The 13,199-nt window shown below is 67.9% G+C and overlaps 1 protein-coding gene across 1 annotated transcript; it reads left to right on the forward strand.

The window, feature by feature from the left end:
- Positions 1 to 788: 788 nt before the first annotated feature.
- SLC15A4 (solute carrier family 15 member 4) lies at positions 789 to 12,643 on the forward strand (the record flags this gene model as incomplete). Its single annotated transcript, XM_084253540.1, has 8 exons — positions 789 to 1,268; positions 4,647 to 4,942; positions 8,166 to 8,334; positions 8,647 to 8,724; positions 9,106 to 9,274; positions 10,218 to 10,373; positions 11,187 to 11,345; positions 11,883 to 12,643. The coding sequence occupies 8 exons, from the start codon at positions 789 to 791 to the stop codon at positions 12,041 to 12,043; spliced, it is 1,668 nt and encodes a 555-aa protein (XP_084109666.1). The 3' UTR covers positions 12,044 to 12,643.
- Between the last annotated feature and the right edge of the window lie 556 nt (positions 12,644 to 13,199).

Raw genomic sequence — 13,199 nt, forward strand, 5'->3', positions numbered from 1 at the left:
CTGGCACACCCGGACCTGCCGCGGCCCGGAGCGGGTGGCCCCGGTGCGGACGCCGGGCGCCTGGGGGCAGACGGGTGGGCGCGCGGCCGTGGACGCCCGGGCGAGGCGGGGGCGAGGGCGCGGGCGCGCGGCGGGAGGCGGCTCCGGGGTCCGAGGCCGAGCCGCGCGTGCCGTGGGGCTGCCCGCCGGGGCGCGGGGAGGGGCGGGCGGGGCGCAGGGCCGGGCCGGGGCGCCGGGGCGCCGCTCCCCGCAGCGGGCCGGGCGCCGGTGTGGAGCCGCGCGCAGCCCCGAGGCCGCCTCAGCCGCGGGCCCCGGCCCGGCGGCCGCAGCGGGTCCAGCCGGAGGCGGCGGCGCGGGCTCCCGGCCGGGCCCGGGCGGGCGGCGCCCCCTCCGCGGGACCCGCGGGGCGGGACTCTGCCCGGGGCGTGCGGGGCGCGGGGGCGCGGCGGGGCCCGAGCCGGAGCCGGAGCCGGAGCCGGAGCCGGAGCCGGAGCCGGAGCCGGAGCCGGTCCGCGGGCTCCCGGAAGTCCCGGCGGGCCGCGCGGCGCAGGCCGCCCAATGGGGAGGCGCGGGGGCGGGGTGGCGAGCCGGCGGGGCGGGTCTCGCGAGAGGCGGCGGGGGGGCGGGTCTCGCGAGAGGCGGCGGGGGGCGGGTCTCGCGAGAGGCGGCGGCGGCGGCGGCGGCGGGGCGGGTCTCGCGAGAGGCGGCGGGGGGGGCGGGTCTCGCGAGAGGCGGCGGGGGGCGGGTCTCGCGAGAGGCGGCGCGGCGCGGCGCGGCGCGGGCGGCGCATGGAGGGCGCGGGCGACGAGCGGGCGCCGCTGCTGGGCGCGCGGCGGGCGGCGCTGGCGGGGCGGCGGGCGGCCTGCGCGGCGGTGCTGCTGGCCGAGCTGCTGGAGCGCGCGGCCTTCTACGGCGTGACGGCCAACCTGGTGCTGTTCCTCAACGGGCCGCCGTTCCGCTGGGAGGGCGCGCAGGCCAGCCAGGCGCTGCTGCTCTTCCTGGGCCTCAGCTACCTGGTGTCGCCGCTGGGCGGCTGGCTGGCGGACGCGCGGCTCGGGCGGGCGCGCGCCATCCTGCTCAGCCTGGCGCTCTACCTGCTGGGGCTGCTGGCGCTGCCGCTGCTCGCCGCGCCCCGCGCGCGCGCCGCGCTCTGCGGGCCCCCGCGCCCCGCGCGCTACTGCGCCCCCGCCGCGCTGGCCGCGCTGGCGCTCGTGGGCCTGGGCGTGGGCGCCGTCAAGGCCAACATCACGCCCTTCGGCGCCGACCAGGTGAGCGCGCGGGCCGGGCGCGGGGCCGCCAAATCCGGGCCGCTTCCTCTTTCGGGGCGCCGGGGCGGGCAGGTGCGCGGCCCTGGGGGGCGGGAGAAGCCGCCCGGGCAGCTTCGTGGAGCCGAGAGTCCGGCTGCGGCGCGGGGCTCCGGGCGCGGGTCCGCCCTGCCCCTGCCCCTGCCCCGCCCGCTCCTGCCCTGCGGGGCGGCGGCCCCCGCCCTGCGCGCCGGCCCCGGGGCCTCTGGCCTCCACAGCGGGCGCGAGGCTTGCGGGCGCGGCCGTCCCGCCGCGCGGCGAGGGGCCGTGGGCCCAGTGGCCAGCGTGGGCCGCGGTGCGGGGAGGCGGTGCGGGACGCCGCTGCCGTCTGTGGAGACCGAGCGCCGCGGGGACCCGGGCTCCGCCGCCGCCTGAGGCTGGGCTGTCGCTGTTCTCTGCGCCCCGGAGCGCGCCTCGGGCCTGGTCTCATCCGCGCCCACCCAGGTCTCCCTGGCCCTGCCTTCCCCTCAGGACAGATCCTCTGTCACCGCCCGTAGGTGCCGCGCGGTCCGGCCGCCTGGGCAGTGCCCCCGCCGCCAGGCTGACACCCGCGTCCTGGAAGCTGCAGAGCCGGCTCTGCTGGGCCCGGCGCCCGGCGCGCTGTCTGTGAGGGCCGGGCGGACGGCGCCCCGGGCACGAGGACGCTGGCGAGTGGGGCCTCCTCGCCCTCTGCCCTGTGTCCGCCTCCGCCTACTGGACAGTGCTGTCCCGCGCGCAGCGCGGGAGGCCCTGACCGGGGTGGGGGGGGCAGGGCAACTGGGTTTGGACCCAGCAGCGTCGTAGTCTTGCCGGAACGGCCCTTCCACGCGTCCAGAAGTGCGCGTCCACGTGTGAACGTGTGTCCGGGGACAAAGCTGGGAAGAGCCGGCAAAGCCAACTACGGCTCTCTCGGCCTTGCTGCGAGGCTGCCATCGCTCACGCGGGAAGGGAGAGTGGTTGGGCGGGTGGAGAAGCCAGGTGTGGCCCCCACACGCCGGCCTAGGCTCGGCCAGGAAGGGGGGAGGCCCTGACACCTGCCCGCGAGCCGCACCTGCGCGGCAGGAGGCCGAGGGAGAGGCCAGACACAGGCCTCCATCGGATGAAACGTCTGGGAAGACGAAGCCACGGGTGGAGAAGACGGGCGAGCCCTGGGGCGTGGGGGCAGGACCCTGAGCGCTGAAGGACACGGGTCCTGCTGGGGGGAGGGGAAGGTGGGCCTGGCTGGTGGCGCGGGCAGCGCAGCTGTGCGCTCGAGCCCCTCGGAGCGCGGACGTTGAGCACGCGGTGCGGTCAGCGGGACCCTCTGCACAGGCCCCCACAGCTGCGTGTCTCCTGCCGGGCGCGGCTGCTCTGGGAAGGGGGCTGGGGGTGCTGGCTGCGGGGCTGTCTCCTGCCCTCCTCGTCTCCGGGAAACCTTTCTCCGGTGCTTTCTGCTTCTCCGTCGCGCTGGCCTCGTCTCCAGCTCGGGGCCTCCAGGGCCAGGCCCCGGGGAGAGCAGCGGGCAGCAGATGCGCGGCGGCGGCTGCGGGGTGTCCGCGGCACCCAGTGCCCAGGGCCGGCCGGCCTCTCAGCGCCAGCACTCCTCGGGGCGGTGCCCATTTGCCATAGCGCCGGAGGGAAGAGGCTGGCTTTGCCGCGCCTGTGCCTTGGAAGGCCTTTCTCCAGAGCAGGCGGCTGCCGGTGGGCGCGGTGCCGCCTGACCCGGTGGCGGCCCCGTGGGCGCTGCTTCCCCTGCGCTACAGAACGCCCTGTCTGGCCCGGCCTTGGGGTGACGCCGCCTCCTGGCCTGTTCCTCGAGCCGACACCGGGGGCTGGTCTGGCGGCCCCTCTCTCAGGCGGGCCCCAGAGCTGATGTGCTTGGTTTTTTCGGGTGCATCCCCCGCCCCACCCCCGCTGTGCGAGTCGGCCTCGTGCTGCGCTCTGGTGCTCCCTCTCCGGCGCGGGAGGCCGCCTGCGGGGGTCCGGCCAGGCGCCGTGGGGACGGCGGTCTCAGAACGCGGGGTTCCTTTAAACCTGGGCTGCCAGCCTCTGGCGCGGAGACCGTGCGATTATGCCACGTGTGTTTCTGGCCCACACAGTAGCCACGCTTAATCATTTGGGTTTAGAATATTTTTTTTGATGACCGTGTCGGTGCGTGAATCTTCACGGAGACACTGTGACGTCGAGTCGTCTGATCCAGGGAGATGCTCGGGCTCCGCTCGTTGGCTGGGTCTCTGGCCTCTGGAGAACCTCCTTTGTTGTTTAGGAAGGGGTGCGGCCTTGGGGCTCACGAGTCCGGCCTGTGACTGTCAGGGGAGGTCCCTCCTTTCCCTGGCCCGTAGCCCCGGGTGAGGCGGCAGAAGATCCGGGCAGCACGGCCTTTGTTTAAACGCCCCGTGGGCTGGGTCTCCCTGGTGGCGCAGTGGTTGGGCGCTGGGTTGCGAAGCTGCCCGCAGCCTCTGCAGCGCCGGTTCGATCCCCGGCTGCTCCCCGGCCACCAGAGGAGGGTCCCACATGGCGCGCAGACCTCTCCTGCCGCCCGCTGCTCCCCTCAGCAGTGTCCTTCGGTCCTTCTGCCTGCTCTGCTCCCCGCTCTGGCTCTGGTGAATTCTCTCACCCTCCCGCGCTTCTGACTGTACCCAGTGCTTGTATAAATAAATAAATAAATCTTTAAAAAAAAAAAAAAATAAACGCCCCGTGGGCTGAAGTCTGCTGGACAGACTGACCGTCAGAGCTTTCTCTTGGCGTCGCCGTGACTAAAACTCCGGGTGGAAGGGCGTCGAGGTGGGCCCAGTCCCCGGGGAACTGTGGCCAGCCCGGCGGGGGGCTCATGGGAGTGTCCTCGAGGCCCTGGTCCACCTCGCTGTTCACGTGTGCCGCGTTCTGGAGTCTGTCTTACCAGAATTCCCCTGGTTTTGTTGAAGTCTTCAGATCTAAAAACAGCTCGTGGTTTGGGCTTGAGCCTTTCACTTCCTCTTTGCTCCAGATTTCGTGCCATGTGGCCCTTAGGTGTGTGACAGCGGGTCCAACAGCCAGGAGCAGAAATCCCTGCACAGCTGCTTAGAGCGCAGCTTCCTGGGCCCAGCCCCAGAGATGGTGCGTGGGTAGGTCTGGGACGTGGGTCCCACGAATCTGTGTTTTTAAGGAGTGTTCCAGATGTTTCCAAAGCAGGTGCCCACTGAGGAGCCTGGGAGAGGCTGTAGGCTTAATGGGTTTCGGGCTCGTGGGCTCTCCCGGGGTGGGCATGGCTGCGGTTGTCGCGCCTACCTGCGCCGCGAGCCAGCTCGAGGGGGGGCTGCGGGCAGCAGGGGTGTCGTGCCTCGTGTGTGTGGTTTCATCCGTGAAGCTGACCCTTGTAAGTCTTTATTCCTCCCTGTTTTTCAGGTTAGAGATCGAGGTCCAGAAGCCACAAGAAGGTTTTTTAATTGGTTTTATTGGAGCATCAACCTGGGAGCAATCCTTTCGCTGGGTGGCATCGCCTACGTCCAGCAGAACGTGGGGTTTCTGGCCGGCTACATCATCCCCACCGTCTGCATCGGCATGGCCTTCCTGGTCTTCCTCTGTGGCCTGAAAGTTTTCGTCACCAAGCCTCCCGACGGCAGCGCCTTCTCCGATATGTTCAAAATCCTGGCCTATTCCTGTTCTCCCCAGAGGCGAGCCCGGGAGCGCAGGCTGAGTGGGTGAGTGTGGCTCTCCTTGCGGCTCCGCCATGGGGGCGAGAGGCCCAGCATCCGGCCGGCCTGGTGGTGTGCCAGGCTGCTCCATCCCCACAGCTCGCGCTATCCTCTCGCCACTGACCCGGGTGGACGCTCCCCACCCAGCCAGTTCCACAGAGATGGGGTGCATAGAAGGATGCAGAGGGAGACGCGACCCTGCATTCCTCATGCACTTCTCCGTTCAGGAAGCTCTGAAACCATTCAAATCAAAAACCAAGCTGTAGCTTATTTTGTGTGTGTGTCTCTGCCCCTCCATGGGCTGCTGCTTCCACCTGGGGCCATAGCCTGGCGGGTTGGCACAGCCCAGTTACCCAGAGAGGGACATGAGAACAGCATTTGGAGAAGCGAGTAGAGTGACTGCATCACCCGTTTGCATGGGGCTCCCCAGCTTTAGCATTGAAAGTCCCTTGAACCGAAACCCCACACCTGGGGAAGCTGCCGGCCCAGGCAGGCTGCGGTGGGCACTGGGCACTGCATGCTGAGTAACCGGAGAGCAGGCATTGGGCCCAGAGGGCCTTGGAGCTCTGTGCTGTGGTTCCCTGGGGTGTCGCTGACATCTCCTGAAGCCTTTGTTTCCAACAGCAGCGCTCTGGAGCCTGTGGCACAGGCCCTTGGGGTCGCACGTCTCCCAGCACCCCAGAAAGCCATGGCCCTGACAGTGGGCCCCTCGGTATGTCTTGGTTCAGGGAGTGAGTCCTTGCGTGAGTGCGGCTGACTACCCGGACACAGCTTCCTGCGAAGCAGCTTGGGGTGGGAGGCGCCAGGCGGCCGCCCTGCTCCTGGCTCCGCATGTGTCTCCAGCACTGGTGGCCGGCGTTCCTTCGCTTCCCTGCCGCAGGCCGGACAGTCCTGGCTTCCCCAGCTGTCCCCTTGCTGGTGGGGCCCTCGCTCCCGGTTGGCCTCCTGGAGCTGCCGCGGTCCGTGTGTCCGGCAGTCACACACGCCCCAGCCACGTGCGTTGGGGTCAGACCAGAGAATTTAGTTGGTGCAGCTGAACCCAAGCAGCCCAGTGCCTGCCAGGCCCTTGCTGTGAATTTCAGCGGCGCACGGCTCTGCGGCCTGGGCGTCCTCCTAGGACCCAGCAGCCCCTCCCCAGAGGATCTTCGTGCGCAGGTGCCCCAGTGAAGAGGCTTTGGACCGAGTTTGGCTTTGGGTCTGGTCTCTTGTGTGGTGTGATCTGGGACGTCTCCTCTGGCCCAGGAAGGCCGGCTTGCGGAGGTCAAGAAAACCCAAGGTCCGTGCCCTCCTCTGCGTTAGGCTGGCCTTGGCCCTGGGCAGGCTGATGGCCTCGCCCTCTCCGCTCCCTGTGTCTAGTGTGGGCCTGGCAGGACCAGGGGAGGCCCATGTAGTCCTGCGCCCCCGTGACCACCACTGCTTTCAGAGCATGTCCAGAACCATGTTTGTGTCTGACCATCTGACCAGGCCTTTTTTTTTTTTTTTTTGGCGGAGAAGAACTGGGGTGCAGGCCAGAGGACTCCCCAGAGGCAGAGTGGGGAGCAGAACAGGCGGCTCTACCGAAATCCACTGCTGAGGGGCGCAGTGGGGAGACAGGAGAGGTCTGCTGCGTCCTGTGGCTAGCTCCCTGGCCGGGGATAGAACTCAGGCCACAGGGGTGACAGCCTGAGACTCAACCGCTAGGCCGCGGGCAGGCTGCAGGCTGCAGGCTGACTGTGTGCCCCTGCGGATGTTAAAGGAAAATGAGCGCGTCTGTTCCGCCGTGGGGCGGGGGAGCGTGGCTGAGGCGTGCCTGAGTGCGTGGTATTTGGGTTGCGCATCCGGCCACTCGGGACCTTGCTGGGGTGGGTTCCGGGACAGGGACCCTACAGACGGCGCGTGTCCACTTCTGGGTCCGGTCCGTGGCTGCTCGTGGCCGCGGTCCCCGCCGGGCTGTGCGGGCTGGGCGCGCGGGCAGGCGAGGCGGAGCACGAGTGACGTGCACGTGGAAACCTTGCCAGGCTTCGGGGCTGCGCAGCCGCGGGGACGCGCATTCAGCGTCTCACGGTGAGACCCGGCCCGGGTCGTCTCAGGCTGTGGGCGGGCGGGTCCTCTGGGCAGCAGAGGAGGAGAGGATTAGGAGAAGTCGGGAACGTTTTCAGATGAAGAGACGAGTGACGCCGCGGAGCTGGTTTCACTCTGAGTGTTTCTGCCGCCCAGAAGAGGAAGCGCGTCTGCGGGAGACTCACCCTGCAGCCTCCAGCTCTGGGGGCGGAGCGGGGCGTCGAGTGGGCACCTGCTGGACCTTGTGAAATAGAATTTAGGTTTATTTCTGTTGAAAATGGGATATTTCCTTGATTAGAGGCAGGTTAAATGTCAGCAGTTACGAAACAAAAGCCGCCTGGCGTCGCGCGTGGGGCTGGGAAAGGGTGCCTGCGTGCGCCTCTGGCTCGGGGGCCGGAAGCTGTTTCACGGTGGCGGTTGCCCGGGTGTCTCTGGGTTTAGACGATAGTGCGCAACGGGAGCAATTTGTAATCACCACTTCATATCGATCACTGCTCCGTGATGTGTGTGTCATAAGCAATGCCCGAGCACAGTAGCGAGCCGGCAGCTGCCAGCCGCTAGCCAGGAGGGAGCCCCTGTGCCGGGCATGGCCCGCTGTCGGCACCCACAGGCGGTGTCCCGTCCTCCAGCGGTCGAGCCGCCCGCGCAAAGCCAAGGCTGCTGGGCTCAGGACCCAGCCCCCGGGCTCCAGCGAGTCTCCTCGGGGCTTCCTCCCCTGCCCAGGGCCCAGCAGGGCATCCGGGTCCCTCCTGAGGTGTGGTGTGTGCTGAGCTGCCAGCTGACATCCTCCCGTCTCCATCCTGCCCCCGTGACGCCACCCCTGCACCCACGCTTCTGGCGTCGCTGTGGCCGTCGGGTCTCGACGTTGGGTAAATTGCCCGCGTGGACATCCACATCCCCCGGGGCGGATTGCATTTCAAACACGGAGCCAGCGACGTAGCTGTCGCTGCTGCTGCTGAGCCCGAGGCTGCGCAGACACAGGCTGCTGCCCGGTGTCGCCACCCAGGGCCTCCCGCGCGCGGCTAGAGCGCCAGGGGCAGCGCGGCAGCCACGTTAGGTGCGATCAGTGGGAGCGGAAGTAGCAGCTCGCGCAGAAGCTGGTGGGGCGCAACCCCAGACTTGATTTGTTGCCAAATAGTTGATTTCTGGGGGTGGAAAAAAACTAATTCCTTCATTTTATTTCCCAAAGTGAAGGCCTTGGCGTCTTTCAGCCATCTTCTAAACAAAGTCTGTTTGATTCATGTAAGATGTCTCGTGGAGGGCCCTTCACGGAAGAGAAAGTGGAAGACGTGAAAGCCCTGGTCAAGATCATGCCTGTGTTCTTGGCTTTGATCCCTTACTGGACGGTGTACTTCCAAGTGAGTGCCCCGGCCGCCCGGCTCTGCGCCATCACGGCGGGCCTGGCCCTGCCCGGCACACCGGCTGCGAGCACCCAGGGGCCCGCGGGTCTCGGTGGGCCGCGCTGGCCGCCGGCAGTGTTCGGAAGACCTTCTCTCCCCCAGAAGTGCTGGGACGGGCAGGCCCGATTCTCTGGGCCGCGCCTCTGGCTCTTACTGGGACACCAGAGTTGACTCCTGGGGCTGCGGGGAGGAGCCGCTGCCCAGGGGAGGGCCGGGCGGCGAGTTCGCAGGCGGAGCTGCTCAGGTGGTGCCTCTGCTCTTCATGCCCAGATGCAGACGACCTATGTGCTGCAGAGTCTTCATTTGAGGATTCCAGAAATTTCCAATCTCACGACCACTCCTCACACGGTGAGAGCGCCGGCGCAGTCTGCGTCCTGTCCCCCGGGGGCGGGGGGGGGGGGGAGATGTTGGCACTGAAACGTGACTTTCCCTCGTCAGAGCCCCTCCCCCGCGGGCCTGGCTGTGTCAACCGCCGGGTTAAGCAGCTGAGTTTCAGTGGAACGTTCAGTGAGCTTCCTCACCTGACCCCCCCCCAGTGCAGAGAGACAGGCGGGGCCCTGAGCACCACAGGGGGCCGTGTCCAGGCACAGCCTTTCTCCCGCGGGGTGAGCCTTCCCTGCACGAGGGCCGTTCCTGAAACAAGTTTCTCCCTTTTAGACATTAGTGCTCTTAAGTGGCTTCGCGTGATGCAGAGAAAACAAACGGGCTTCTTGTGTATTGACATTCCAGTTCCCGGCAGCCTGGCTGACGCTGTTCGATGCGGTGCTCATCCTCCTGCTGATCCCTTTGAAGGACAAGCTGGTGGACCCCCTCTTGAGGAGAAGCGGCTTACTGCCGTCGTCCTTGAAGAGGATCGCGGTCGGAATGTTCTTTGTGATGTGTTCTGCCTTCGCTGCAGGTGAGCAGCCCTGTGGCCTCATTCCTGCTGAGAACCGGCTCGGCGGCGGGGGCGGCCCTCACCCAGCGCCCGGCCCCGGGAGAGGACGTGGGTCGTCACCGTACACGGGAATGTGCTTCGTTTTCTAGGTTTTCACGATGCGAAGTGCACGATTTCTTCCCCGAAGACTGGTCCCTTCTTTCCAGGAGCTCAGAGCCCAGGGGTGCTCCGGGTGGGACTGGGGGTTGAGCCAGCGGGTCTCGGGCAGCTGCCGACTGCCGGATGGCGCTGCAGCGCTGGCGGGTGGCCCATAATTCCTCATAACCCTCCCAGATGTGAGCCCGCCTCTGGCCACTGCAGGCTGCAGGGCGCCCGGGCACCCGTGTGGGCCTCCACGGCGCCCACGCGGCATCTCCCGGGCCGGGTGCAGAGACGGCCCTCGGGCCCTGCGCCCACTCCAGGGTGAAGCATCTTGCTGAGAAGGCTCCAGTGTCACCGGCTGTAGCAGCCTGCTTAGCCGTTTTTTTTTCATCACTATTTGAAAGTCACTGAACCACAAAACCACTTTCGTATGACAAAAAGCGCGGAAATTCCTGCACCCACTCGGCCTCCGCTGCGGCGAGGCCTGCTGGTCAGGCTCGGCCAGGAGGGCGCGTGACTCCGGCAACTGCGCAGCAGCGGTCGCCTCCCGGCCAGCGCGCACACTGATGCAGGTCTTACTAAGGAAATGAGTCCCAGGCCTCAGAAACCCGCACTCCAGAGAGGCCTTCTTGGAAGACGGTTGGGTTTTCTCCTACTCCAGCGAGTCACTGATGTCTGGGGTCTCCGTGGGGGTTCTGTGCGCTCGTGGCCTCTGGGCCTGTCCTCTGTGGTCTCCGGGCCGGCCGACAGACGTCTGGTGTGTTTTTGTGGAATTGGAAACACAAGGCAGCACATGCTCCACTGAACGGCTTGTGACTTGCAGGAATCCTGGAGAGCAAGAGGCTGGACCTGGTCAGGCAGCACACCATCAACCAGACCATTGGGAACGTGGTGTACCAGGCGGCCGACCTGCCCATGTGGTGGCAGGTGCCCCAGTACGTGTTCATCGGCCTCAGCGAGATCTTCGCCAGCATCGCAGGTGAGGCCAGGGGCAGGGCGGGGACCTGCCGGGGGCACACGGGGGTCCACTGGGGCTGGCCCTGGGGTGTTGGTGCGGAGTCCCACTCCAGGGGGTGAGTGGGTGAATGGCCAGGGATGCTGACCGAGCATCCCCTGCTTGGTCTGAAAACAAGATGGCTGCCCGAACTCCTCGGCTGCCCGAAAGGGGCTCCGGAGAGCAGAGGAAGGGCCGGCCAGGTGGGTAAGTTCTGGGTCCGACCGCTGGCAGACGCCCCAGCCCGGGCTTCGGCTCAGCTAGAGAAGGAAGCACCCCTCGGCTTTGGAACACACTCTCCAGGCCACTCCCGCTGCTGGCGTCTGCGCGGACGGTGTTCTGGGCAGGGCACGGGGTGTGGGCAGGAGGCGCTGGCTCTCCCCAGGGGCTGCCAGGCTGGGCGGGGCCCCACAGGCCGCACTCCCAATGGCCCTCTGACGCCGCTCGCGGGCCTGCCTGTGGGGCCGTGCCAGAGCAGACCGCCTCAGAAGCAGGGCTCTCGCGGACCCCCATTCCAGTGCACATGTTCGCTTTCAGACTCCTCCCACTTGCGAGCGCACGGGAACGTGTCCTTGGTTCTCCGCGCAGAGCGGGGACCCTGCGAGCCCGACACTGTCTTGTGTGAGGAGCTCCGGGCGCGTGGGGGAGCGGCCAGTGTCGGGGAGCAGCCGGCATGGGGGCGCCAGCAGCCGCCCAGGCCCGAGGCTGTGGCTCTGCCCCCTGGCTGGGGCCCCGGCCAGACAGGCCAGAACCACCACCCTAGTCGGCTCCTGTAACGTACCCACCTCGTCCCTCCAGGCCTGGAGTTTGCGTACTCGGCGGCCCCCAAGTCCATGCAGAGCGCCATCATGGGCCTCTTCTTCTTCTTCTCCGGCGTCGGCTCCTTCGTGGGCTCGGGGCTCCTGGCTCTGGTGTCCCTCAAAGCCATCGGGTGGATGAGCAACCACACAGACTACGGTGAGCGGCGGCTGGGCACAGGGAGGGTGGGGTGGGGTGGGGTGGGGGGGTTGGGGGGGGTGTTGCGGCTGGCTGCCCTGAGAGCCCAGTTAGGCCGCGTGTCCTGGTCCCGGTGCCTGCGGGGGGATCTTGGCACACGGCTCAGCAGCCCCACTCAGGGCCAGTGGGGGCGGACCCCCAGGGTAGCTATGCTGAGTGGAGGGCCTGGCCCTCTTGGGCTCCTCCTGTGGCCGGAGCAGCCTCGTGTGGGTGCCAGCCGCCCAGCTGCCCTGCTGGCAGGGATGCACGGTCTGGTGTGGGGAGAGCCTTGTGCCCTCGGCTGGCGCTGCTTGGGCAGAGCTGCAGACACCAGAAGCCCCTCGTGTGGCCGAGGGGATCGCTGCGCCAGGAGACGCTGACACACGGGCGGCGCAGGCCGCCGGGGCCCACGCAGGCAGCGCTGGCTCTCCAGCGTCAGGGGCGAGGGATCTGGAGGGCAGGGAGCAGGGCGGAGCAGGGCCGCCCGCCTGGGGCAGCTCACACGTCTCCTCCCTGCAGGCAACATCAACGGCTGCCACCTCAACTACTACTTCTTCCTGCTGGCCGCCATCCAGGGCGCCACGCTGCTGCTCTTCCTCCTCGTCTCCGTGCGGTACGACCGCCAGCGGGCCAGGGCCAGCAGCAGGCCGGGCGGCAGGCGGGGCAGCAGGCACACCTGACCCAAGGACAGTGGGGGCGGGCCTAGCGTCCTGGGACTTACCTGGCGCCGGATGGGGCTCGCTGCTGCCCCCGCAGGCGCCCCGCGGTAAGTGCCTTGTCTCAGACCCGACCTGCTCGGCGCGGCCGCAGCTGGACTTCTAGGCCGAGGCCGCGGGTCCCTCCCCGCGCCATGTGGCGTTGGCTTTCTTCTTCTTGGTTGACGAACCTGCTTATCTTGAGGAGTTGGGGGAAGCCGGGGCGTGGTCGGGGCCAGAGGCCGCCTGTGGCCGTGGCCCTCTTCGTTCCTCTGCCAGCTCTTGCCGCGCTGCCTCTGCCAGCACCGCCCGCGGGGGCGCGCTTCGCTACTTTGGAGACACTTTCTCAATGGCCGGCCGTGCGGCCCCCGAGAGCGAGGGTAGGAGACGCTGGGCCGGCTGCGGGCCTGACCTTGGGTGTCCAGCCTCTGTGCAGGCTCGTCCTGCGCGGGTGGGTCCCGGGCCTTGGCCACGCAGACCGGTGGTGGGGAGGCGGCGGGGACCCATAGCAGCAGCGCGTCCGCGCGCACGGGACCTGCTGCCGGCTGGGGCTCTGGCTGGTCAATAAACTGTTCTCTGCCGCTGCGTCCCTGTGTGACTTCTTCGTGGCACGTCGCGGGTGTGGGCCCGCCGGCCTGTGCGGTGCCGTGCAGTGCGCTTAGCCGCATCCACGTGGGCGCAGCGGGCTCGGCCGCTCCCCACGTCAGCAGCACCTCCCGGCCCAGGGCCGGGCCCCACGGTGATGCTGGTGCTGTGCTGTGTCCATTGGTGCCTCGCGCTTGGAGAAAAGACCGGCTTAACGATCAGCCTCGCGGCTTATCTTGAGACAGAATATCTGGCTGCAGAGGCGGAGTCCTGGGGGCTGACCAGCACTGCCCAGGGAGTCCTCACCCTGCAGAGGTGGCCTGGGCACCCCAGGGCCCCGCCGCACAGGACGAGCGACGAGCCACTGACAAGCTGTCAAGAATAGATTCTGGGCCTCCTGACGGGCTAAGGGTTCAGTCTCAGGCTGTTACCGTCGTGGCCTGAGTTCGATCCCCACCAGGGAGCTACCCACAGGGTGCAGCAGACCTCTCCTGGCTCCCCGCTGCTCCCCTCGGCAGTGGATTTCAGTGGATCCGCCTGTTCTGCTCCCCACTCT

This window comes from Talpa europaea (assembly GCF_964194135.1).
Source record: "Talpa europaea genome assembly, chromosome: 14".
Taxonomy (NCBI): Eukaryota; Metazoa; Chordata; class Mammalia; order Eulipotyphla; family Talpidae; genus Talpa; species Talpa europaea.